General features: G+C 38.9%; 2 protein-coding genes across 2 annotated transcripts; both read left to right on the top strand.

Annotated features, from left to right (window-relative positions):
• The first annotated feature begins 474 nt into the window (after positions 1 to 474).
• LOC127617974 (elongation factor 1-alpha 1) lies at positions 475 to 11,935 on the top strand. The gene is made up of 8 exons (XM_052090173.1): positions 475 to 516; positions 1,786 to 1,968; positions 2,069 to 2,248; positions 2,353 to 2,649; positions 5,181 to 5,331; positions 5,426 to 5,682; positions 9,729 to 9,963; positions 11,139 to 11,935. Exons 2-8 carry the CDS (start codon positions 1,825 to 1,827, stop codon positions 11,261 to 11,263), a joined length of 1,389 nt encoding a protein of 462 aa, XP_051946133.1. The 5' UTR covers positions 475 to 516; positions 1,786 to 1,824; the 3' UTR covers positions 11,264 to 11,935.
• Positions 11,936 to 13,134: 1,199 nt separating this feature from the next.
• On the top strand, positions 13,135 to 20,588 carry LOC127617516 (cyclic GMP-AMP synthase-like). Its single transcript, XM_052089481.1, has 6 exons — positions 13,135 to 13,195; positions 14,005 to 14,915; positions 18,526 to 18,748; positions 19,011 to 19,274; positions 19,371 to 19,470; positions 19,704 to 20,588. Exons 1-6 carry the CDS (start codon positions 13,135 to 13,137, stop codon positions 20,041 to 20,043), a joined length of 1,899 nt encoding a protein of 632 aa, XP_051945441.1. The 3' UTR covers positions 20,044 to 20,588.
• Positions 20,589 to 21,656: the final 1,068 nt, after the last annotated feature.

Raw genomic sequence — 21,656 nt, 5'->3', positions numbered from 1 at the left:
TTTGTTTATCTATGTGAAATATGCAGTCATCAAAAAATGATACTATTGATCTAAGCGGCTGTTCACACAGAAAGCGTTATGCAGGTGTCCCTGTGCGCTATTTTCATTGTTTTTCCGATGTAAACGCTTTAGAAGTGCGTTTTTGCATTGCCTAGCGCAGGGGCTTTAAAAACCGCGTCTCGAGACGTTTGCGTTGTGTTCTATTCTTTGCGCTGCGTCTTGCGTTTTTAGACGCATTGAATCTGAACGACCCCTAATGCGTCCGAAGCAATACGAGCAGAGCAAACATACAATTTAAAACCTTTTCTTGAGAACATAAAATTACGTCTCTTCTTTTAATTCCAAATTTTCTTAACTTGCTTTCTGGTGGCAGTCTGATCTCAAGCATCCTTGGTGACTGTCTTGCGCGCTTTGATGTAGGCAGCAATGTTGTGCACGTCTGCGCATGGGCAGTCGCTTCGGTCTGCATATCAGACGCGCCGCTCAACCTCTTCAGTATCCCGAACACACACGCAGGTACAGTACCTCTCACAATAACACGCACCTTCAACGGCTTATTTGAGAATAAAGCCATCTAACATATCTGTTTTTATATTTGTCGATCTACTAACGATATACATATTTTCCTAAATATGTGCCTCTTGTAATGCACCTTATTGATGCCTTGTTTTCGACATTGCGCTAGACGCAGGCTAGGGAATGGGAGAACATGGCGGCATCTGCAGGGGAAAGGATTGCACTGTTAAATCCCTAGACAGGAATTATCTCTGTTGCCTAGAATCCGTTGATTACAAACATTTGAATGTTGCATAGCAAATTAACACTGAAAAACAAGGTGGTTCTGAAGCTTTGGACTGATTCGAATGCCACATATGACAGGAATAATTTAAACCACTTTTCTTTTTCTTAAAGAAAGCGTCTCTTTCTGTTAGGTAACCTCAACCAGAATAATACTTCTGTTAACCTCTCCAGTTAAGCTGGGAATTAGGTTCCTAACACTACTGGCAAGGTGCCTCTTTTCTTTAAAGAATGTCTTGGAATTCTAAACCTGATGATTCTGCCAATATGAAAAGAAAGTGATGCTATAATCTTACACGTTGAGTGAGTCCATGATGTAATTTTAATTCAGCACCTAAATGGAGAGTGAATATTTGCTTGGCCAGCTGCTTTTTTTCTTTTTTTTTTATACAATATTGCATACACAGTAGCTCACAAATATCTGCTAGTCTTTTAAATTGGCAGAATCTTTACAAAATGGAGGACTGGGGGACAAAGATGTACCAAGCATTCCTGTTAATGCATATATAATGATACTTGGCAGAGCTATTGTAGTAAAGAGCCTGAAAAAAGTATAAACTTTGTGCTGGTCTGCAGCTTTAAAACAGGAGGTGGCACTGTAGATACTGTATTTGTTAACTAGATTTATTGTCGGTGTTGCAGCTGTGTTCTTGGAATAAAATAAAAATGTATAGACACTTACACTCTAAAATCACAGCAATTCAGAGAAGATGCTTAGCTGGTATTTACACAAGAAACGTCAGAATTTTACATAACTTACATCCTCTTTTATCTAGGGGTTCCTTAGCATGCTGTACTGTGAGATCTGCAGAAGAACTATGCCCATGTTTCAACAACCATTTTTAGAGAGTCTTCCCTTTATTCCCCTGAATTAGGGTGTCTCAAATTGGATGAAAAGCATCCCATATCAAGTGGGGAAGGATCAGATGTGTAATTTAGTGTGTAGCTGTTAAATATTGCACATTGATTGTTGGCTTCTCTTTAAAGCTCTGCAGATCCACTGTCTCTTTAAAAAAGCAATCAGCCATGGGCAAGGAGAAGCTCCATATCAACATTGTGGTTATTGGTCATGTGGACTCTGGTAAGTCCACTACAACTGGTCACCTCATCTACAAGTGTGGCGGTATTGACAAGCGAACTATTGAAAAGTTTGAGAAAGAGGCTGCAGAGGTAAGATGTAGTTGGATAACACATTGGATAAGCCAGCCAGCAATTAAAAATAAATAATTGCCATTATATAATGACATATTATTGTCTGTGTCACCCCTAGATGGGAAAAGGCTCTTTCAAGTACGCGTGGGTGCTGGACAAGCTTAAGGCAGAGCGTGAGAGAGGAATCACTATTGACATCTCATTGTGGAAGTTTGAGACCAGCAAGTACTACGTCACCATCATTGATGCTCCGGGACACAGGGACTTCATTAAAAACATGATTACTGGGACCTCTCAGGTAAGACGTTTAACAAGCATACACGCTTATGTTAATTTTCTACCGTTTAACATTTATGTAATAAATGTCTGATGCGTAATATGATGTTTAATCTGGCCCTAAAGGCTGACTGTGCCGTGCTGATTGTGGCAGCAGGTGTGGGTGAGTTTGAGGCTGGTATCTCCAAGAACGGTCAGACCAGAGAGCATGCTCTTCTAGCCTACACATTGGGTGTAAAGCAGCTGATTGTGGGTGTCAACAAGATGGATTCCACTGAACCCAGTTACAGCCAGAAGCGTTTTGAGGAAATTGTGAAGGAAGTCAGCACCTACATCAAAAAGATCGGCTATAATCCTGATACAGTGGCATTTGTGCCCATCTCTGGCTGGAATGGGGATAACATGCTTGAGGCCAGTCCCAATGTAAGTATGATTAGGGTTGGGAACCGAGAACAGGTTCTTAAGAACCAGTTAATATTTTGAAAAAACACCTTAACCATATGATTTTAGGTTCCATTAATGGTTCCTTAACATGCCACACATTCCAGTAGCTGTGAACGGAACATCCTACTCTTGACAGTGTTTCCTGCAGCAGTGTTAGCTAATTCCAGAATAATTGACTTAAATCTACATCATGAAATATACAGCACTACCAGTGCAGTCTTATTCCCAAACAAATGACTCCTAAGGCCGGTATATACTTCTGTGTCAAACCTACGCTGTAGGCTCTGTGCACATTTATAGTTTTCATTGGTGTCTGCATCGTTCTGTGATAACACAGTCAGTGCTAGTGTATTGAGAGAAAATGTCTTAAAGGGGTCATGACATGGTTTTTTTTATTGTATTATTATGTTCCCTTAGGTGCAATTATAGTATTAATATATTTTTTTTTAAGAAAAACTTTTAAAATCTAGTGATTTATGACCTTTTCCCACCCTGTTTCTCATCCTCTGATTCAAACAGTCTGTTTTGGGGGCGTTTTCTATTTAAGACTTCAGTGTTAACGCCCACTGTTATGATTGGCTAACGTCAGTGCCTATGTATCAATTATTGACGCTCCAGCCAGAACAATATGCAAGTAAACTAAGTAAAAACACTGTGATTATTCATAATGAATGAAATTGCGCTTTAAAAAGTAGTTTAAAGTTTAAAATAGATTAGGCCTACTTACAGTTTGCGTCGTCGTTGTTCCCAGAATAGTCGGCACGGACTTATCTTTGAGCAACAGTTTTCTGGCAAAGCCAACATCATATTGAGATTTGTTCTCAAAACAGTCATCCTTAAAATGTACAGAACAAACGCTTAAGTTAACACTGCCGTGACTGGAGCGTCCGCAAAAATAAACTGCATCCATTTTTCCCTGGCGTCTGGATCTTTCGGCAGCTTATTCAGAGGTTTTGTTTGACCACAGCCAGGAACAGCACATCTGTGTGGCATCGTAATTTTCCTGTGCACAAGTAGTCTCTGTCAGAGCTCGCTGTCCATCGACTGAACACTTGTGAGGCGACGGCGATCTGAAATGAGCGTAGCTGTCTTGCGCTTAAAGCGTAGTTATCTTGTGCTGGAGGCGGTCATATGCAAACGTTGTTACGTCACTTCTAACCGACACGTCACTTCTAACCATGAATCCAGAACGAGCTGTATTTTGAGCTTGATTAAATAAATGATTCGTTTAGAATGGGGAGGACGTCTTAAAATATTAAACTTGCAGGACGTTTTAATGATACAAAGACCTCTTATATACCAAAAGATCAAGGCAAATTTGGTTTCTCATGTCATGACCCCTTTAATTCCTGAAATAATTATACATTTCTTTAACATAAGAAATGTGAGTAATGGATTAAAAACTTAATAGAAATAAATATTTTTGCATACTTCGATGCTCCACTCTGAAATAATAATAATAATTTAAAAAATCATATAAATTAATAACAACTCGGTCATTTTAAAGCTGCATACTGGCAATATAATCAACTCAGAAAAGTTGCTTTTTAATTTGCTGACAAATTAGAAGTCTTCCGTTTTCATAACTTCTGAAAAATGTATAATTGACTGTACACCATACTGTCATACAGATCATAAAGGTTTTTACAAAGGAGTTTATGCGTTGCTAACAGTATGTTTTTGTTGTGTTTCTACTTGGAACTTCATGAAACAAACAGAATGTCAAAACAGCAGATGCTCCTGTGCATAGATAGTGAACATTCAGTTAACCGTTCAAAGCGCCACTATTTGAATACTAAAATCCCTTTTTGGTCATTCTACACTTGCAATAGAGGTCTACAACTTGATACAAACTCAACAAGTTCCGACAAACAAGGGTTTTCCTTCCAGGTTTGGGTCAGGTTTTCAAATATAGGGTGAGTTAGGGGTTGTTCAAACATGATTTTGTGTGTCTGTGCTGTTTTTCTATATAATTTTAACACGCACTGGCCGACAGCAAAGCTGTTGCGCTGAATCTCAATGTTTTTTCTTTCAGCTTCTCGAGCAGGATCGCTGCATTTTTAGACACCAAATTAAAGAGAACTTACATTTTTATAAAATGCATCTCAAAACACCTGCGTTGTGTTTCATTCGTTGTGCTGCATTCTGAAGAAGCTCAGGTTGCAAAGAAAACAATGCAGTTACTGAAATTATCTCATCATTCTGCAACATGCTGCTAAGGGCAGTAAATGCAATAAGAATTGCATTTCTTATTTCCAAATAATTGTTCCTCAGAAGTACAGAATCTGTATCTTTAAGAGGAATCGAAAACGGAATTGTTAATTTCCTTACCATTCCCATATCCATATATGATGGGCGAAATGAGTACTCTTTCCATATCATAACAAAATGCTTTCATAAACAATCAGATTCCATATTTATGCAAAATGACATCCCTGTAGGTCAGCTTCAGGAAATGTGGGAAAAAGAGAATGATGTATTTTGAAATAGCTTGTATTTCTTTCCTTTAGATGAGTTGGTTTAAGGGTTGGAAGATTACCCGGAAAGAGGGTAATGCTTCTGGGACCACCCTTTTGGAGGCTCTAGACGCTATTCAGCCTCCAACCCGTCCAACTGACAAACCCCTCCGTCTGCCCCTTCAGGATGTCTACAAGATTGGAGGTTAGAATTTCTGCGAGCAAGCTACATACCAGATGTTTTTTTTTTTTTGCTAATATAAATCATAGCTGAATGAAATGTTGTTCTTTTTAACTAGGAATTGGAACTGTCCCTGTTGGCCGTATTGAGACTGGCATTTTGAAGCCAGGTATGGTGGTGACCTTTGCCCCCGTCAATGTGACAACTGAGGTCAAGTCTGTTGAGATGCATCATGAGGCTCTCTTAGAGGCCTTACCTGGCGACAATGTTGGCTTCAATGTTAAGAACGTTTCTGTCAAGGACATTCGTCGTGGCAACGTTGCTGGAGACAGCAAAAACGACCCACCGCAGGAGGCAGCTGCCTTCACTGCTCAAGTAAGCTCTTTTTCCCATTAACGTACCCTGCGTCCCAATCCGAACCCTATACGCCCTAAACAGTACCCTAGAAAAAAATTAGGGTTTCCAAAATCATAGTATGTAGAAATGAGTGTCCCAAAACGGTCTATTACTTTTGGTAAATATCCAAATATGGATCCGAGAACCCATTTTTGGCTAATCAGAATGAGCTTTATTGCCAAGTATGCTTCCACATACAAGGTATTTTTCTTGGTGACAGAAGCTTCCAGTGCACAATCAATACAACAAGGCAGAGATAATAATAATAATTTTTATTTTATAAAAATAAAAAGCGAATAGAAATATGAGTATATATAGAAATACACAATAAGACAAAAATATACATATAGTATGTACAAATACAATCTGTTATACATTGCAAGGGAATGTAATGCAGAAGAGGTAGGATATGTTAAATAATATAATTGACTAGGCTGTGTTTTGCACATACATATAGTATAGTTTCAACTGTTCATGAGATGGATTTCCTGAGGGAAAAAACTGTTCCTGTGCCTGACGGTTCTTGTGCTCAGTGCTTTGTAGCATTGTCCAGAAGGCAACTGGTCAAAAAGGTAGTGGCTGGGTGAGTGGGGTCCAGAGTGATTTTACCAGCCCCTTTTCCTCACTCTGGAAGTGTAAATTTCTTGAAGGGAGGGCAAGGGGCAACCAATAATCCCACAATATTGTTTGACAGAACAGGAGTTGAACATTTGCTTCCGAACTTGTCATACTGAAAAACAACAAACATGATAAGGCAGACGGCGCATCTCCAATTCATCATGATTTTACAACGTAAAACAACATTAAACATTATGTAAGTTTGTTTGAACACTGTGATAATAAACTACTTTATTCTCGCTGTTGGATGAAGATTCATCGGCTCATTAAATTGTGAATGATCAAGTGGCTCTGAGTGATTAATAATCCTCATCTTACCATCATGCATTCTTTGATGCCCATCTACTGTATTTGTACTGCTTATTGTGGGTACTTTTGTGAGTTCTTAGAGCTTCTTTCTGGAAAATAATCTTTAAAAATATTGTCAGCAAAAAAAGGGGTTATCACAAACAGAAAATGAACCAAATTAACAAAATTGTCTGTTCTCGTTTTATTTTTGTCTCACTATAGTACAGAGGAGGTCAGATTCTCTTTCAAGGGACTGTTGTAATGATATAAACAGTATGTGACACTGTCAAAGGAAAAAAAATAAACAAATAAAGTGACAAGATTACAGGGACAAGATTGAAGGACAGTTCAACACCACTGACTCTAGAAGCATGCGGCAGGGAATTAATATCATCACAGACTTCAAAGGGAATAAAACTCTCCTTTAAAACACAGCTGAACACCTCTCTCCTGGATGAGATTAATAGATTTATGCTCGTTTTGAGGGAAACAACACCACCCTCGTGAAGAGAGCTCCTGCAGCCAGAGCTACAGAGGTTAGTTCACTCTCTATCTCTGTAGCGGACATAACCCGATCCTTCCAATGGGAGAATATCTGTAAAGCCGAGGGTCCAGACTGGACCACGTCATCAGAGCATGCGTGAAACAAATGGCTGGTGTTTTAATGGACATTTTCAACTTTTCCCTCTCCTTGTCTGTGGTCCCCACATGCTTTAAAATGTCCACCATTATCCCTGTACCAAAGCAATCCAAAGTCACTTGCTTAAATGACTGAAATCCTGTTGCTCTGACCCCCATCATCATCAAATGCTTTGAGACGTTAATCAGAGATTACATCTGCTCTGTGCTGCCTGCCTCACTAGACTAACTGGAGTTTGCTTACTGCAACAACCATTCCACTGATGATGCCATTGCATCTACATTACACATTGTTCTCTCCCACCTGGAAAATAGGAACACATATGTGAGAATGCTGTTTGTAGAATACAGCTCAGCATTCAACACCATAGTGCCCTCCAAGCTTGATGTGAAACTCCAGGCTCTGGGCTTAAACAGCTCATTGTGCAGCTGGATCCTGGACTTCAAGCAGACACAAGGGTGGTTCGAATGGGCAGCAATATCTCTTCATCACTGAACCTCAACATCTGTCCTCAGTCCACTACTGTATTCCCTCTACATACATGACTGTGTGGCAACACATAGCTCCAATGCATCATTAAGTTTGCTGATGATACGACGGTGATAGGTCTGATCACTGACAATGATGAAACAGAGAGGAGGTACATACTCTGACACGCTGGTGTCAGGAGCACAACCTCTCCCGCAATGTTAGTAAGACCAAGGAGCTTGTGGTGGACCTTAGGAGAAAAGACAGAGAACACAACCCCATCACTATCAATGGAGCACCAGTGGAGAGAGAGTCAGCAGCTTCAAGTTCCTCGTTGTCCATATCACTGAGGAACTCACATGGTCCGTCCATACTGAGGCCGTTGTGAAGAAGGCTCACCAGCACCTTTTTTCCTGAGATGGCTGAGGAAGTTTGGAATGAACCACCACATCCTCACACGGTTCTACACCACTTATGTTTGTATGTTTTCTTTTGTATTTTATTGATTTGCCCCTATGTTGTAAGGTGTCCTTGAGTGTCTTCAAATGTGCCTATAAATAAAAGGTATTATTATTATTATTATTACTCCACCACTGTAGAGAGCATCACTTCCTGGTATGGCAATAGAACCACCCTTAACCGCAAAGCCCTGCAAAGAGTGGTGTGAACTGCCAGACACATCATCGGAGGTGAGCTTCCCTCCCTCCAGAACATCTATGCCAGGCGGTTTGTAAAAAACGTTCTGAGGATCATCAGAGACTCCAGACACGGGCTGCTCTCACTGCTACCATCAGACAGGCAGTATCGCAGCATCAGGACCCACAACAGCCGACTTCGTGACAGCTTCTTCCCCCAAGCAATCAGACTTTTAAACTCTTGATCGCTCAAGATACATATATCAGCACCGAACTTTATTAGACTTTCACCCACTGTTGCACTTGTGTATATGGTTGAGTGATAATTAAGGGATTTGATTTTGATTTGATCAAGCACAATATTATTCCTGTTTTCTAACTTCCGACTTGGTATAACATTTAAGTTAAGTGTATAATACAAGATCTTAATTACTTTAGTTTATGATGAATCATAAGTTCACTTCTATCAGGAAGACTCGCAGACTTGAGTGAAATTGAAGATTACATTTATTTGATCAATATAAAACAGAAAAGTAATGTCTCTCTTTGGCGTAGGCCCCATCTGGCAGTCCGAAGTTGTAGTACTCGGAACCGTCATATCCTGCCAGAGATAGGAGGCAGGGGCAAGGAGCCTACCCCCGTGCAGGACGGGACTCAACTGGTGGTGGTGGAGGTTGTCGCATTAGCACATTGAAACAGCAATGTGATAGATTGTGAGCAGACTTATAAAGCAATGGTTTACATGCGATTGGCTGGGAATTACCCAGCTAATGGTGCGATGATGTACAGCTGCTAGCCTTCCCGCTAGAACTACGCTGCGCTTACATATCTTAAACTTTAAATATAACTGTTATCCTTGTTATATTTATTCTGCAACACAATCACACATTGAATAGAGACAACAATAGGAAAAGAGATAAGTTTGGTTTGCATTAAATACATGCATGTATATATCAAAACATATATATAAAAAGCAGCTCTCCACACTAAACATCCCACGACAGATATTCAATTACGTGCTGTTTCTTCTCCAATATGGTAGGAAGCATATGAAGTGTAATTCTAAAAAGAGAAATTAAATGAGGAACATGCATCTTATGAAAACTGAAACTTTGATTGACAGGTCGATGTACGGTGAAAGGATTCACGTAAAAATGCGAAGGGTCATTGATTTCAAGACACAATTTTATGATAGTATGTCCCAAAACTCTATTTTGCTACACACTAAAAAGTAGACACCTTTCTATCACAAAAAAGAGTGCACACTTTATGAGCATAGTATAAGTAGGCGAATTGGGATGCAGCATTGTATTCTCACTTCTTTGTTTATCCAGAAAAACTGAGTAGTCATTAGATGGTTAAATCTTTCCCATCAGGTGATCATCTTGAACCATCCAGGGCAGATCAGTGCTGGCTACGCCCCTGTGCTGGATTGCCACACCGCGCACATTGCTTGCAAGTTTGCCGAGCTGAAAGAGAAAATCGACCGTCGCTCTGGGAAGAAGCTTGAGGACAACCCCAAGAGCCTCAAATCTGGAGACGCAGCCATTGTCGACATGATCCCTGGGAAGCCCATGTGTGTGGAGAGCTTTTCAGAGTATCCTCCTCTGGGTAAGTGCTATCCCAGCATTCCATTCAAGCAGCAACATAATTGTTTGGTGGATATGGAAAAAAAGAAAACTACCAGTAGATCCAGAACAATCCAGATGCTGCTTGTACAACAAGAAATTTAGCTGATTGCCATTTTTTGGAATAAAATATATTGCAGTCAATAAAGTAAGATTCAACATGACATTGCTCATTTTCAAGGGAAAGTTCACCCTAAAATGAAAACTAATTTATTTGTCATTTATTTATGAACAAACAACAAAATTCACAACCATATACTTACAGCTGTAACCATAGTGACAGTTACAAAAATAAATATCAAAGATCGCGCCGTCCATAACACCAGCATGTCTTATTACAATTGATGTAGTGTTATTAAATAAACAAGTCCAATCGAGGCGTTAGTACATCCATCAAAATTCAAAATTAACCAGCAATGGCTTAGAATGATTTTTAACCAAGTGCAGCTTTTGTTTCTCAGCTCATGCCCATGACCAGACGGTCGAAAACAGCAGATGGATCTTAGGATGACAAGTAGCTAATATCTCCATCTCTGTGAAATAACGAAACTTCATATGAAACACACGAGATGCGTGTACAGTGCAAAATGTCTCTCACATTATATTATGTGATAGACAACTAGTTGTCTAGTATGTTTCCGTTTACACAGCACCAGGTTTGCAGAGAATGCAGTTGTGAGACCTGAAATTTTGTTGGTGTCAGTTTGGTTATAGAATGCAATTGTCACTCTCGAACTGTATGTGAACATAACTGTATTAATCACTCAAAACAGGACTGACAACCTTATTCAGCTTCTGTGTGAATGTGGCCATGTTGTTCCAAACCCATATGGCTTGGAACATGAAAGGAGATTTTAGGCTAAATGTAACTTTCATTACATGGAGAAAAAGAAGATCCAATGAATGTGAATAGTGACTGAGGCTAAGATTCTAACAGTCTGCCCAACATCTCCTGTTGTGGTCCGTGGAAGAAAGAAGGTCATACAGGTTTGGAACAACATAAAAGGTGAGTGAGTGACAGAATTTTCATTTTTGGGCAAACTATCCCTTTAAAGACATTACACCACTTCCATCCAAGTAGCTTCATCAGTTGTAGGATGGATGATGGGAATTACAAAAGAAACTGGTAGGTTCAAAACAATGCTTTTTGGTTTGCAGGTAGGTTTGCTGTGCGTGACATGCGTCAGACGGTTGCAGTGGGTGTGATTAAGGGAGTGGAGAAGAAGGCCCCGACAAGTGGAAAGATCACCAAGTCCGCTCAGAAAGCCCAGAAGGCCAAATGAATGTTGTGTTTGACTGCCAACTCCAGAGACACATATAGAAAAGCAGAAGTCATCCAACTCTTCTATCCCATTGGCTACTTAGGTTCCATAGTCAGAGACTGCTTAATAGTTCCAATGCATCGCAAAAGTATCAGAAGGAAAAAAATATTATCGAAGCAGTCCTTTTGAAAACTTCAGTCATTTTGTTAACTCTTGAGTCTTACATTCACACTATGTAACTTATTCAATAGTGTTTTTTAATAGTTGGGCCCTTCTCTTCGATGATGGCTGTGATTTTAAAATCTTGAGAGGTCTGACTTCTGCTCTGGAGCGCAGTTTTAGCCTGGGTCTCACAACGTTGTCTTGCATTGTTTTGGTGCTTGTTTGGATACAGAACACTTGGTGTATTTTTTTTCCACTGGTGGTAAACTACAATTTAGTAGACTTTGTGAACCTGTATGTTTAGCTTTGCAAAACAATGAAAACCAAAAATCGAGCTTTCTAAATTAGCCCATGTCTGGGACTTTGGCACACTGACAGCTTTATGTTTAGCACTTTGACTGGCGTAGGCCAACCCTGCACAAGCACTTGATGAATTGAATTGGCATTAGCTAATGCACCTTATTATAAAACATTAAAAGCTTTCATGTCATATTAAAGATGTCTCAACCATAATTCTGGTGTTTGTTTTAATTTAATTGTCGGACATGACCCTACACCAGACAGGCAGTGGTAGTTACCTATAAAAGCTTCATGAATCATATGAAACATATAGTTATAAGTATTTAAAAAATGTGCAGCACCTCATGAGTTTGAACTTTAAATAATATTATGAAACAACATTGAGTCCATGCATATAATAAACTGTCTAAACTGTTTAGCGTAGACTCTAAAAATATTTCTTCTTGGTTCTGGACAAATCATACCTTCTTAATCCACAAGATGTCACCAGAAATCAGTTAATAAAAGTCTTTATTAATATTACCAGTTGTAAACTTGTAATATATTAATATTATTACACTCAAAAAGATATGTTTAGCCTATTTAAGATATACGCATTTTAATTTCATAACAAAACTCCATAAAATTGAATCTGATGTAATGTTTAACTAAATTCAAATAATAGAAATTAAAATGTTTAGGGTTTTTAATTGTATTCTATTAAAGATGAGTCAATTTGATGGACATTTAAATTTAAACCTTAATGTATATATATATATATATATATATATATATATATATATATATATATATATATATATATATATACAGACACACACAGGCAGCCAAAAGTTTGGAATAATGTACAGATTTTGCTGTTTCGGAAAGAAATTGGTACTTTAATTCACCAAAGTGGGATTCAACTGATCACAAAGTATAGTCTGGACAGATGAAAAACAGCACAATCACTATTTAAAAAAGTCATTTTTGATCAAATCTAGACAGGCCCCATTTCCAGCAGCCATCATTCCAACACCTTATCCTTGAGTATTCATGCTAAATTACTAATTTGGTACTACCATTATATAAAGCATAGTTGAAAGCTATTTTGTTCGTTAAATGAAGCTTAACATTGTCTTTGTGTTTTGTTTTCAGTTGCCACAGTATGCAATAGACTGGCATGTCTTAAGGTCAATATTAGGTCAAAAATGGCAAAAAAAGAAGCTTTCTCTAGAAACTCATCAGTTTGAGGAATGGAGGCTAGACAATGCTTGAAATTGACCAAAACAAAAACCCTGAAGATTGCATACAAAGGTGTACACTACAGTCTGCAAAGACAATGGACAGCTGGCTCTAACATGGACAGAAAGAGATGTGGAGGGCTAGAGATGTACAACTAAACAAGAGGATAAGTACATCAGAGTCTCTAGTTTGAGAAATAGACGCCTCATATGTCCTCAGCTGACAGCTTCGTTGAATTTCACCCGCTCGACACCAGTTTCATGTACAACAGTAAACAGAAGACTCGGTGCAGGCCTTATGGGAAGAATTGCAAAGAAAAAGCCACTTTTGAAACAGAAAAACAAAAAGAAAATGTTAGAGTGAGCAAAGAAACAGACACTGGACAACAGATAATTGGAAAAGAGTTATGGATCTTAACCCCATTAAGCATTTGTGGGATCAGCTAGACTGTAAGGTGCATTAGAAGTGCCCAACAAGCCACACCTATGACAAGTGCTACAGGAAGCGTGGGGTGAAATGTCACATATCTGGACAAACTGACAGCTGGAATGTCAAGGATCTGCAAAGCTGTCATTGTTGCACGTGGAGGATATTTTTTTTATGAGAACTCTGAAGTAGTTTAAGAAGTTTTGAAAAAAAAAAAAAAAATGTCATTGTAATTTTTCACATTATGTCCTGACTATACATTGTGTTCAGTTGAATGCCACATTGGTAAAAGTACAAATTTATTTCCATAACATCAAAATCTGTATATTATTCCAAACTTTTGTCCACCAAAAAAAATATATATATATATATATATATTATTTTTTTTATTTATTTATTTTTTTTCAAAATTAACGAATACAACCTTTTTGTAAAGTGTTACCCATTTTTTCCATTAACAAACACTTCATTGCAACACATTACAAGAAAACGCCCATACAGTCGGATTACTGACTCATATAACGTCGCGTAAATACGTCACAACATGAGGGAGTGAGATATTACACCATAACGTACAGCCGTAGAGCCATACAATCCTGGTGTCATACTTTTGTGAAACCAAAACTTTAACACACAACTGTCATCATGAGCAGCCTCAGAAGACCCAACAAAGTCCGCGCACAAAGCTCTGACCAGCCCAAGGCCAAAGGCAACAGAAAGAGCAAAGAGCAGAGAGATAGTGACAGAGAACCTCCGGTGTGCGCCAACAGCAAGTCGCGATAAAAACAAGCAGAGAGATCTTTCCAACCGTGACAAAGAATCCGAATCTCAGGAGAGCAAGTCTGAAGAACAACGCGCAATATCTAGAAGAACGCATACATCTGCTCACAATAACGTAAACAGTACTGGCGAAGCGCAAGCATTCAAGAATGACACAAGGGAAACCGGAGACACAAGTCTACAGAGTAAAATGCAGAAAGATCCCCAGAACTGCGAAAGTGAAGACAAACCTCAGAAGACCAGAAAGAGCAGGTGTGATAAAAACCCCGCGCCAAAACGAGCGAGCAGCAAACGGCAGAGTAAGCAGCGAGATCCTTCCAGTCCAGGCACATATTACGAATCTCCGGAGGGCTCCAAAAGCAAATCTAAAGAAACATACGTAGCTGAAACCCCAAGAACGCACAAAACTGTTCCTAATAATGCACATAGTACTAGCGAGGCGCAAATTTCCCAGAATGACAGACAGGTCGCCGCTCCAGCGGTTTGCGCGGGCAAATTTGAAGGCAAAGAGAAAATCGCGCAAAATCCCGGCGCGCGTGACACTGACGTTGGACAAACGCGTGCAGACGAAAAATCTACAATGAGGATGCGAAGCGTTGAAGACACAGAAAAAGTTCTCCGTGCAACTATTGACAAATTAAAGATCAAAACATGCGAGCGGTCTAAAGCGTCCAGCTGTGTTAATGATATCACTGATGCAGTCATTGCACATCTGAAACGAACTATGTCTTGGTGTGAATATATTGAGATCTTAAGAACAGGAAGTTATTATGAAAACCTTAAAGTAAGTGATGATATTCTCGATCTAAAGATTCAAGATTAATTGTCCAATGTATTATTGAAATTGTCTAAATATCAATTTACAGTGTAACAGGTGTAATTAATTATTTTGACACCAAGCAATCTATGAGTCAAAATGATGCACTTTGTATGTGTGTGTGTGTGTGTGTGTGTGTGTGTGTGTGTGTGTGTGTGGACTGATCAGCCACAAGATTAAAACCACTTACAGGTGAAGTGAATAACATTTATTATCTTGTTACAATGGCACCCATCAAGGGGTGGGGTATATAAAGCAGCAAGTGAACATTCAGTTCTTGAATTTCATGTGTTGGAAGCAGGAAAAATGGGCAATCGTAAGGATCTGAGCGACTCGGGCCAATTTGTGATGGCTAGACAACTGGGTCAGAGCATCTCCAAAATGGCAGGTCTTGTGGGGTGTTCCCAGTTTGCAGTGGTTAGTACCTACCAAAAGTTGTCCAAGGAAGGACAAATGGTGAACTGGCGACTGGGTCATAGGTGCCCAAGGCTCATTGATGAGCGTGAGGAGCAAAGGCTAGCCTGTCTGGTCCGATCCCACAGAAAAGCTACTGTAACACAAATTGCCAAAAACATAATGCTGGTCATGATAGAAAGGTGTCTGAACACACAGTGCAGCTTCCTGCATATGGGGAGTGCCCATGCTGACCCCTTTCCACCATCAAAAGCGCCTACAATGGGTACGTGATCGTCAGAACTGGACCATGGAACAATGGACGAGTCTGATTAATCATGTTTTCTTTTAGATCATGTGGACGGCTGGGTGTATGCGCATCGTTTACCTGGGGAAGAGATGGCAGCAGGATGCACATTGTGAAGAAGGCATTCATGTGGATGTTACTTTGACACGTACCAACTACCTAAAGATTGTTGCAGACCACGTACACCCCTTCATGGCAACAGTATTCCCTGATAGCAGTGGCCTCTTTCAGCAGGATAATGCGCCCTCCCACACTACAAATATTGTTCAAGAATGGTTTGAGGAACATGACAAAGTGTTCAAGGTGTTGACTTGGCCTCCAAATTCCCCAGATCTCAATCCAATTGAGAATCAATAGGATGTGCTGGACCCACAAGTCCTATCCATGGAGGCCCCGCCTTGCAACTTACAGGACTTAAAGGATCTGCTGCTAACGTCTTGATGCCAGATATCACAGAACACCTTCAGAGGTCTGTGGAGTCAATGCATCAACTGGTCAGAGCTGTTTTGGCGGCATGTGGGGGACCCACATGATATTAGGTAGGTGGTTTTAATGTTGTGGCTGATTGGTGTATACAGTATATATATATATATATATATATATATATATATACACACACCGATTAGCCACAACATTAAAACCGCCTGCCTAATATTGTGTAGGTCCCACTCGTGCTGCCAAACAGTGCCAACCCGCATCTCAGAATAGCATTCACATCAACCATCAGAATGGGGAAGGATTTTTATCTCAGTGATTTGGACCGTGGCATGATTGTTGGTGCCAGACGGGCTGGTTTTAGTATTTCTGTAACTGCTGATCACCTGGGATTCTAACACACAACAGTCTCTATAATTTACACAGAATGGTGCCAAAAACAAAAATCATCCAGTGAGCGGCAGTTCTGTAGATGGAAATGCCTTGTTGATGACAGAGGTCAACAGAGAATGGCCAGAATGGTTCAAACTGACAAAGTCTATGGTAACTTAGATAACCGCTCTGTACAATTGTGTTGAGAAGAAAAAGCACGCTGGTTGGCACTGTTTTGGTGGCACGAGGGGGACCTGCATAATATTAGGCAGGTGGTTATAATGTTGTGGCTGATCGGTGGCTGATCGGTATATATTCACAAAGTACACAGCATAAATGAGTACACACTCCCTCTCGACAAAGATATATTTCTCTGTCTAAATGATTACTATTACAATTCATGCAAAGATGACACAATTGAAATGTATTTAACATACTGTACTTAATAACAAAATTGAAAGATATGTTATCAATTTCTGTAAAATAATTAAATTAGGAAGCTTTGCATAAAGGGATGCAAAAATTAGTACACCCTTGAATAAATTAATATAGTGTGCAATAATTAAGTACCTAGAAAATACTGCTCTGACCCAAGTGTACAAGTTCATAACATGTCACATCTATCTTGTTCCACTCCTAGAGGAGCCCAGGGTGGAATCTTCTCTTTTAAGATTTTGCAGAACATCCATGAATTCATGATGCCATTGATGAAGTACAATTCCCCCACAACTTCAGCACTCATAAATTCCTATATAAGAACTTTACCACCATTGTACATCAATGTGGGAACCATGCACTTCCCACTGTACTCCTGTCTGATGCCATGCATTTTAGATTCCTTCAGATCCAAATAATAATAATAATAAATTAATTTTAGATTATAAATCATAGATTCTCAAAGGTCCGCACATTTATCAGTATGGGCCTTGGCAAAGGCTATACAAGCTTTTTTTATGCTTTGGCTTCAGCAGTGCGCTCCTACATGGATAACAGCCATGCATTCTACTTCTTTGAAGAGTGTGTCTTACTGTGTGAGATGAAAAAAATTACTCCAGTATGGCTTCCCACAGCTTTTGCCAGGTCTGAGGCACATACTTGGCAATGCTTAGCAAAAGTCAGGCATCATGAGGTGGAAGCTTACAGCGACAGTTTGAACATTTCAAGTCCATCCTTTTTGAATTTCTGTCATGTTTGCTACTCTGTTTGGACTCAATAACAATGATTTGCTAATACTCTTGTACCATTGTCCCCTTTTGTGAAATTAAATCATTAACTTCCTTTACTTGACAATTCTCTCCCATGTGGTCCATTTGTTGTCAGCACTGAGTCTGAGTGTGATTCAATGGGATAAGTAAAACTTTTACACTTTAACCAGCTATGTTTACTTGAGTGTGATGGATCAAAAGAATAACCTGCTTTTCGGTGTCCCTGAAAAAGCACCAGGAAACAAGTTTTATATTATAACTTTTAGGAGGGTGTACTCATTTTGCAAAATGGCCTTTTATCATTTTGATAAGAAAGTAATTTTTCTTGTTTAGTCTTGGCAAGTTTCATTAGTATCTGATAAACCAGGGTTTCTTAAACATTGCATTATACATGAACTCCAAATATGTCTTAATTGTAAAGAGAAAGAGCTGAATTTGTTAAGTTTCAGTAGGGGTGTACTCATTTATGAAGTATATTGTATATACATTCACCGTCCACTTTATTATGTACACGTGAACACCTACTTATTCAATTGATTATCTAATCAGCCAATTACACAGATCACATTTTTTTCCTATTCTGATGGTTGAAATGAACATTAACTGAAGCTCCTGACCTGTATCTACTTGATTTTATACATTGCACTGCTACCAAATGATTGGCTGATTAGATAGTAGTAAGTAGGTGTAGAGATGTACCTAATAAAGTGGTCTGTGAGAGTATATTTTGAGTGCAGAATGTTTAGAGTTAAAAATCTAAACAAATTATATTCCTTTAAAGGCTAAACAGATTGTTATGGGGGTTTTATCATTAGAATCCATTGCAAAGTTGTTAAATTTATGTATTAACCTTATAACACTTTAGATCTGTGAACCTGATGAATTTGATGTGATGCTGACTATTCCGGTGGAGAGGGTGGATCTTCAGAACGTCAATGATAATGGAGCATTTTACAGTGTTGCACTGAAACGAAATCCGAAAAAACATCCACTGAGCAAATTTCTAAATAAAGACAAGACAATACAGGCCAGTGAAATGCTGAGTGAATTCAGAGATGCTGTTAAGGATGCTGTGGAGACACTTTCATGCAAGTATAAACTAGCTTTTATGGGTATATACGTTAGTTTTTCATTGCACTGATTCTTGAATACATGGACAAAACGTGCTACAGAAGTGCAAAAATAAAGGTTTATGTACCAAGGAATTCTTTTTTAATTAATCAGTTAAATATGATCTGCTTTCATTTTCTGACAAAAAGTGTTCTGGCTACTAGTTTGACCTACTTAAAATAGGACTTTTATAGTGCTTTTCATGTGCTTTTTTGTGTGTTTTTTTCCCCCATACTGTAGACAAAATTGTGGTAGAGCGCAAGAAGGCAAGATGTCCTGCAGTGACATTGCAGGTAACAGAAAATGGAAAGACAATTTCCATCGACTTCGTTCTTGGGCTTAAGGTCCACTGTTCAAGCTGGCCACCTTTTACAAAAAATGGTTTCAAGGTAGAAAACTGGCTTGGTACAAAAGAGAAAGTTGATCTGAAACGTCAACCATTCTACCTGGTGCCTAAATATGAGGGAAAAGGAAATGCAGAGCATGATGGAGTTATGGCAAAGGGTATAATGTGTATATTATTATCGGTAATCTAATCATGTTTGATAAAGGATAGAAATACCACAAAGCTTGTTTATTTGGCAAATATTCTCTACACAGATTCCTGGCGAATCTCTTTTTCACATGTTGAGAAAGACATCCTGAAAAGGCATGGCCACTCCAAGACATGCTGTGAGGCCAGAGGACAGAAATGTTGCAGGTAATGCTCCATAACCTGTAGCACACCTTTGGTGTTGTTCTTCCAAATGCTTGCACAGCACAGCTGTCTATAAAGGTGCTTCAGTCAAATACTGGTCTACAAGTTCAGGATCATTTAAAAAAGCCAATATGCACATATGCTCCTAAAGCACCTCTTGAGACTTTTCTGAGAGAAAATGAATGCAATTTTTGCTTTAAGAATAAAATAAGTGATGTTTTTGTGCACTTTAACAGGAAGGAGTGTCTAAAGCTTCTGAAGTATCTTCTTAGACAACTCAAAGATATGCACCAAAAAGAGATGTCCAACTTCTGCTCCTACCATGCAAAGACAATCCTGCTACATGCTTGTGCTAAAAGGGTAGAGGACAGTGAGTGGGCTTCTAATCAGCTGGTTGACTGCTTCCATCAGCTTTTGGAAGACTTTATCAAACACCTTAGAAAACAAGAACTCCCTAATTTTTTCATCCCATCCCATAACCTCATCAATCCTGCCTTTCTGAATAAGAGCAGCTGTGATTTTCTGGCACAGCAAATTGAAATTCAATCCAACAACAACTTTCCAATATTCTGTTGAGTTCACATTTTCTAATTATATTGAAGTATGTTCTGTCCCCCTCTTTCATCTTCATTGTCAATTTGAGAAATTGTACTATGAAAGACTGTATGATAGACGTTGTACATTTGAGGTTTTTTAAGAATGGTTTCCTGTCAAATACTCTTCTGATTCTTTTACTCTAATATCACATTTAATTTGTTAATCTATTTTAATTTACTTGTTTACTTGCATCTAATATAGATATTTTACACTTCTATTGATTTTGTTCTACTAAATGCTTTATTGCAGTTGTAATGAGCTAAATTCTTTGCAAAGGTTAATGATTAAGCATCATTAATTTCTCATGGTTTGGTGTATTATCATTAGGCTGGCTGAGGAGTTGCTGCTATGGTAAATTGTAAATTCTTGGTTTCATGCATGCTATAATATGGTGTTCGCAGTTTGTGTTTTGGAACATCTCTGACAGCACTAGATTTCCGCCTGGGAGTTCTCATATTAAAGAAATGTTTGGATCACCACAGTTTGTTTAGGAAATGTGACTTAGAGAATTATTATTATTTATTTTTTAAGAACTATCTTTTAAAATGCAATTCAGTAAATATCTTTCAAGCAGTTTTACTGTTTTTTTATTAGATATTTGTTTAACTGGACAAGATTATGGTACATTACAGTTAGGAGCATGAGCCTCACATCAGCCTCAATTTGGATGTATAAATATTATACAACTGGAGAAATAGCAGCTCTATGGCATGACATAGATACAATGTCTTAACATCAGAAATTTGGTTTGGAACGATGTAAAGATTTTGGTAGAATCGTGGTTGAATATATTTTATTCTCCATATATAGAAACCTAAACATCTTTTGACATTTAAATGTTTCCTTTATGTTGCTGTAATAGGAAAGTAGGAGGTAGATGAAACAAATTAATATTAACTTTCAAGAGATCAGAAGCACCGGTCTGAGCCCCCTCTAAAACCACCACCTCAGCCTCTAGGTGCAAACATTTCTTTCTTCCTCTGATGTTTTCCACAATGCTCAGCCATCGGTACATCCTTAAAAAAAAAGTGTTCCCTTTATCCACTCTGTAGATGGTGGTCATGTGTCTGTCAGTGGGGAGAGAGGAAGCAGTAAGGGCCATCACCTGGTGATTACAAACTCTATACACTTGTGTCTCAATTTTGAAAGAAGGGGAAGAAGGTGGCAAAGAGGCCAGAAAAGGCTACATGACCTGCCAATCTGGCTGAGCTGTGTCTTTACTCGGTAGGGGAAAATAATTACGTTTAGGTAAAGAGCAAAGGTAATGGACTTTCACAATGGAGAGGCTAGAGAAGAAAAAGATTAACCAATGGGCCTACACGATAGTATCATGTCCCTTCAGATGAGACGTTAAACCGAGGTCCTGACTCTCTGTGGTCATTAAAAATACCATGATTGGCCCTTATCAATGATGGCTTCCTATAGGTTATTATAATAACTGGATCCAGTCTCTATCACTCCACTCTTTCCTCTCCACCAAAAGCTGGTGTGTGGTGAGAGTACTGGCGCACTATGGCTACCGTCACGTCATCCAGGTGGATGCTCCACACTGGTAGTTGTTGAGGAGAGTCCCCTATTCACTGTGTAAAGCA

Source organism: Xyrauchen texanus, chromosome 24, assembly GCF_025860055.1.
Source record: "Xyrauchen texanus isolate HMW12.3.18 chromosome 24, RBS_HiC_50CHRs, whole genome shotgun sequence".
In the NCBI taxonomy this organism is placed as follows: domain Eukaryota; kingdom Metazoa; phylum Chordata; class Actinopteri; order Cypriniformes; family Catostomidae; genus Xyrauchen; species Xyrauchen texanus.
This window is presented reverse-complemented; position numbering and strand designations above follow the sequence as displayed.

What these genes read in the sequence shown, in the direction of transcription:
- LOC127617974 (XM_052090173.1), top strand. Translation starts at nt 1,825, where the DNA reads ATGGGCAAGGAGAAGCTCCATATCAACATTGTGGTTATTGGTCATGTG. An exon ending in TGATTACTGGGACCTCTCAG is followed by an intron (nt 2,249 to 2,352) that starts GTAAGACGTTTA and finishes CTGGCCCTAAAG; the next exon opens with GCTGACTGTGCCGTGCTGAT. An exon ending in TGCTTGAGGCCAGTCCCAAT is followed by an intron (nt 2,650 to 5,180) that starts GTAAGTATGATT and finishes TCTTTCCTTTAG; the next exon opens with ATGAGTTGGTTTAAGGGTTG.
- LOC127617516 (XM_052089481.1), top strand. Translation starts at nt 13,135, where the DNA reads ATGTCCTCAGCTGACAGCTTCGTTGAATTTCACCCGCTCGACACCAGT. An exon ending in TGCTGTGGAGACACTTTCAT is followed by an intron (nt 18,749 to 19,010) that starts GCAAGTATAAAC and finishes CCCATACTGTAG; the next exon opens with ACAAAATTGTGGTAGAGCGC. An exon ending in TGATGGAGTTATGGCAAAGG is followed by an intron (nt 19,275 to 19,370) that starts GTATAATGTGTA and finishes TTCTCTACACAG; the next exon opens with ATTCCTGGCGAATCTCTTTT.